Source organism: Otolemur garnettii, unplaced genomic scaffold (genome assembly GCF_000181295.1).
Source record: "Otolemur garnettii isolate 467f Iridium unplaced genomic scaffold, OtoGar3 scaffold00070, whole genome shotgun sequence".
Lineage (NCBI taxonomy): Eukaryota > Metazoa > Chordata > Mammalia > Primates > Galagidae > Otolemur > Otolemur garnettii.
In genome coordinates, this window is record NW_003852465.1 from 4,585,547 (window position 1) to 4,587,606 (window position 2,060).

The following is a 2,060-nucleotide window of genomic DNA, read 5'->3' on the forward strand; positions in this document are numbered from 1 at the left end:
AAAAAAAAAAAATAATAATAATATCCTATCCCTGTATCCCCTAAATATATTTATAACTTAAAATATCATAGGTCCAAATATCTGATTTGGTAAATGTAGCCGTGATAAAAATAGTATCCCCTCCTCTCTATACAGAAGAACATGGGCAAGTTTTTACAATTCAGATTCAAAAAACAAAAGGTCAGTGGGACTAGGATATTACCTATCACTAGAGGACAGAGCCATCCATGTGATAAAGAATAATTCAAGCATTATGTATAAGTGGTTTCAGAGATTATAAGTGTTTTAGAAAGTTGACAAGTAAAAGAATTGGATACTTGTTATACCTCTATCCAAACTACATTTTAATAAAATATTTATTTGGGCTTGACCTGAGATACCATTTACTTATATCTAGAGTTTAGAAAAATAGTTTTAGAATTTAAATGTAAAAGGAATATTAAACCAAAATATCTTAGGAAACACAAAAGCCACGTGAAGCTTACTTACAATTGACATTAGCGTTAGTACATAGTGCTGCAAATTCTGTCCATGATGATCAACCATTTTAGCATCAGCTGTAACCATAACTTCCACATATCTTGGATATGATAAAAAACGTTTTTTCCTGGAATGTAATTGACTTCTTTCATCTTCCAATGATGTATTTTTTGATGGGTATCCTAAAATCCTTTCTTTCTTTATGTTAAGATCTTCATTCACGTTGCTATAGTTATGAAAGGATAAAGTGGTTGACTTTATTTGACTTTCTAGAAGGAAAAAAGAATGTAATACAGAACCATTAAATTGGATGTGACCAAAAATACTGAGGAAAAAAAATAACAGAATAGCTGAAAAGATTTACTTACACATCTGCTTCCAATGTGAAACAATAAAAGGACAAAGACAAATTATTATTTTAAAAAGTATTATAGTATCATCATGAGCATTACCATTCCCAGTAATAAAAAGTTTGTAAAACGTTCACATCTTCCTAGATTTCACTAACAAAACTGTCTAAGGCTTATTTTAAAAGGTATGACCATTTAAAAAAAATCTGAAGATATGACTATTCAAAAACATTTATTCACCACTGGATAGAAAACAAAAATAGTAAGGAATCCTTACATTTTTTTTCAGTAGGCCAATAGGGTTCTTAGATAACTAACGGCATTTAATCTCAATAGAGAGTAATAACATTTTGTAGGATGAAACTTCATAACATAGAGAACCAAATAAATTTTTTACAAAACATGTGAAAAGGACCAAGAATAAAAGAAAATTTAGCCACGTAACAACAGGTGACTGTTGGACCCTAGAAAGTCAAATGTTGATATAAACTTTGATTAAATAAAATATGTGATGTATTACACTTGCTTATATATAAACACTGTGTGGAATTACTTAGAGAATATGATGATTACTACTTTTAAGTTGTATGCATTTACAGAAACTATGCATGTATGCCACTTAAATCTTGAGTACTTATACTAATGGAAAAAAATCAAAGGCATTATATCTTCTTGTCCTAGTTCCCTCTCCTTAATTTTATTCCTCTTTTACTTTTTTCCTCTTTTTCTCTGCTAATTTTTCTGCCAAGTATTTGGCAGTAGTATTTTCAACAGAAACATGGACCAAAGGAATCAAATGAAAAGAAATAAAAGGCCCTGGATAGCTCAGAAACCAAGTAATCAAATAAACCCTAGTGCCCATCAGTTCATGAGTTGATTAAAAATCTGTGGTATATGCAGACCATGGAGTACTGCTTAATCATAAGAAAGGATGAATAAATGCCTTTTTCAGCAATTTGGAAGGAAGTGGAGACCATTTTCCTAAGCAAAATATCTCAAGAATGGAAATACAAACACCACATGTACTCTGTAATAAACTGGAACTTACCAGTGGGTGAACAAATACACAAAGGAAAGTAAAAGTCACTGGAAATCAAGTGGGAAGAGGGGAGGAGGCAGAATTCTGGTAAGGTGGAGGAAGGGAAGGGCTAAAATCTACCTAATGGGTACAATGAACACAATTCAGATGATGGGCACATTTATAGCCCTAACTTAAGCCATGTATCAAAA

At 31.5% G+C, this 2,060-nt stretch overlaps 1 protein-coding gene across 1 annotated transcript in view; it reads right to left on the reverse strand.

Moving 5' to 3' along the window:
• ADAMTS20 (ADAM metallopeptidase with thrombospondin type 1 motif 20) overlaps window positions 1–2,060 on the reverse strand; it is a 154,473-nt gene that overhangs the window by 119,939 nt on the left and 32,474 nt on the right. Inside the window, exon 4 of the mRNA XM_012807470.1 lies at window positions 490–749. Within this exon, the coding sequence (XP_012662924.1) occupies window positions 490–749 (260 nt within the window). The remainder of the gene's footprint in view (window positions 1–489; window positions 750–2,060) is intronic.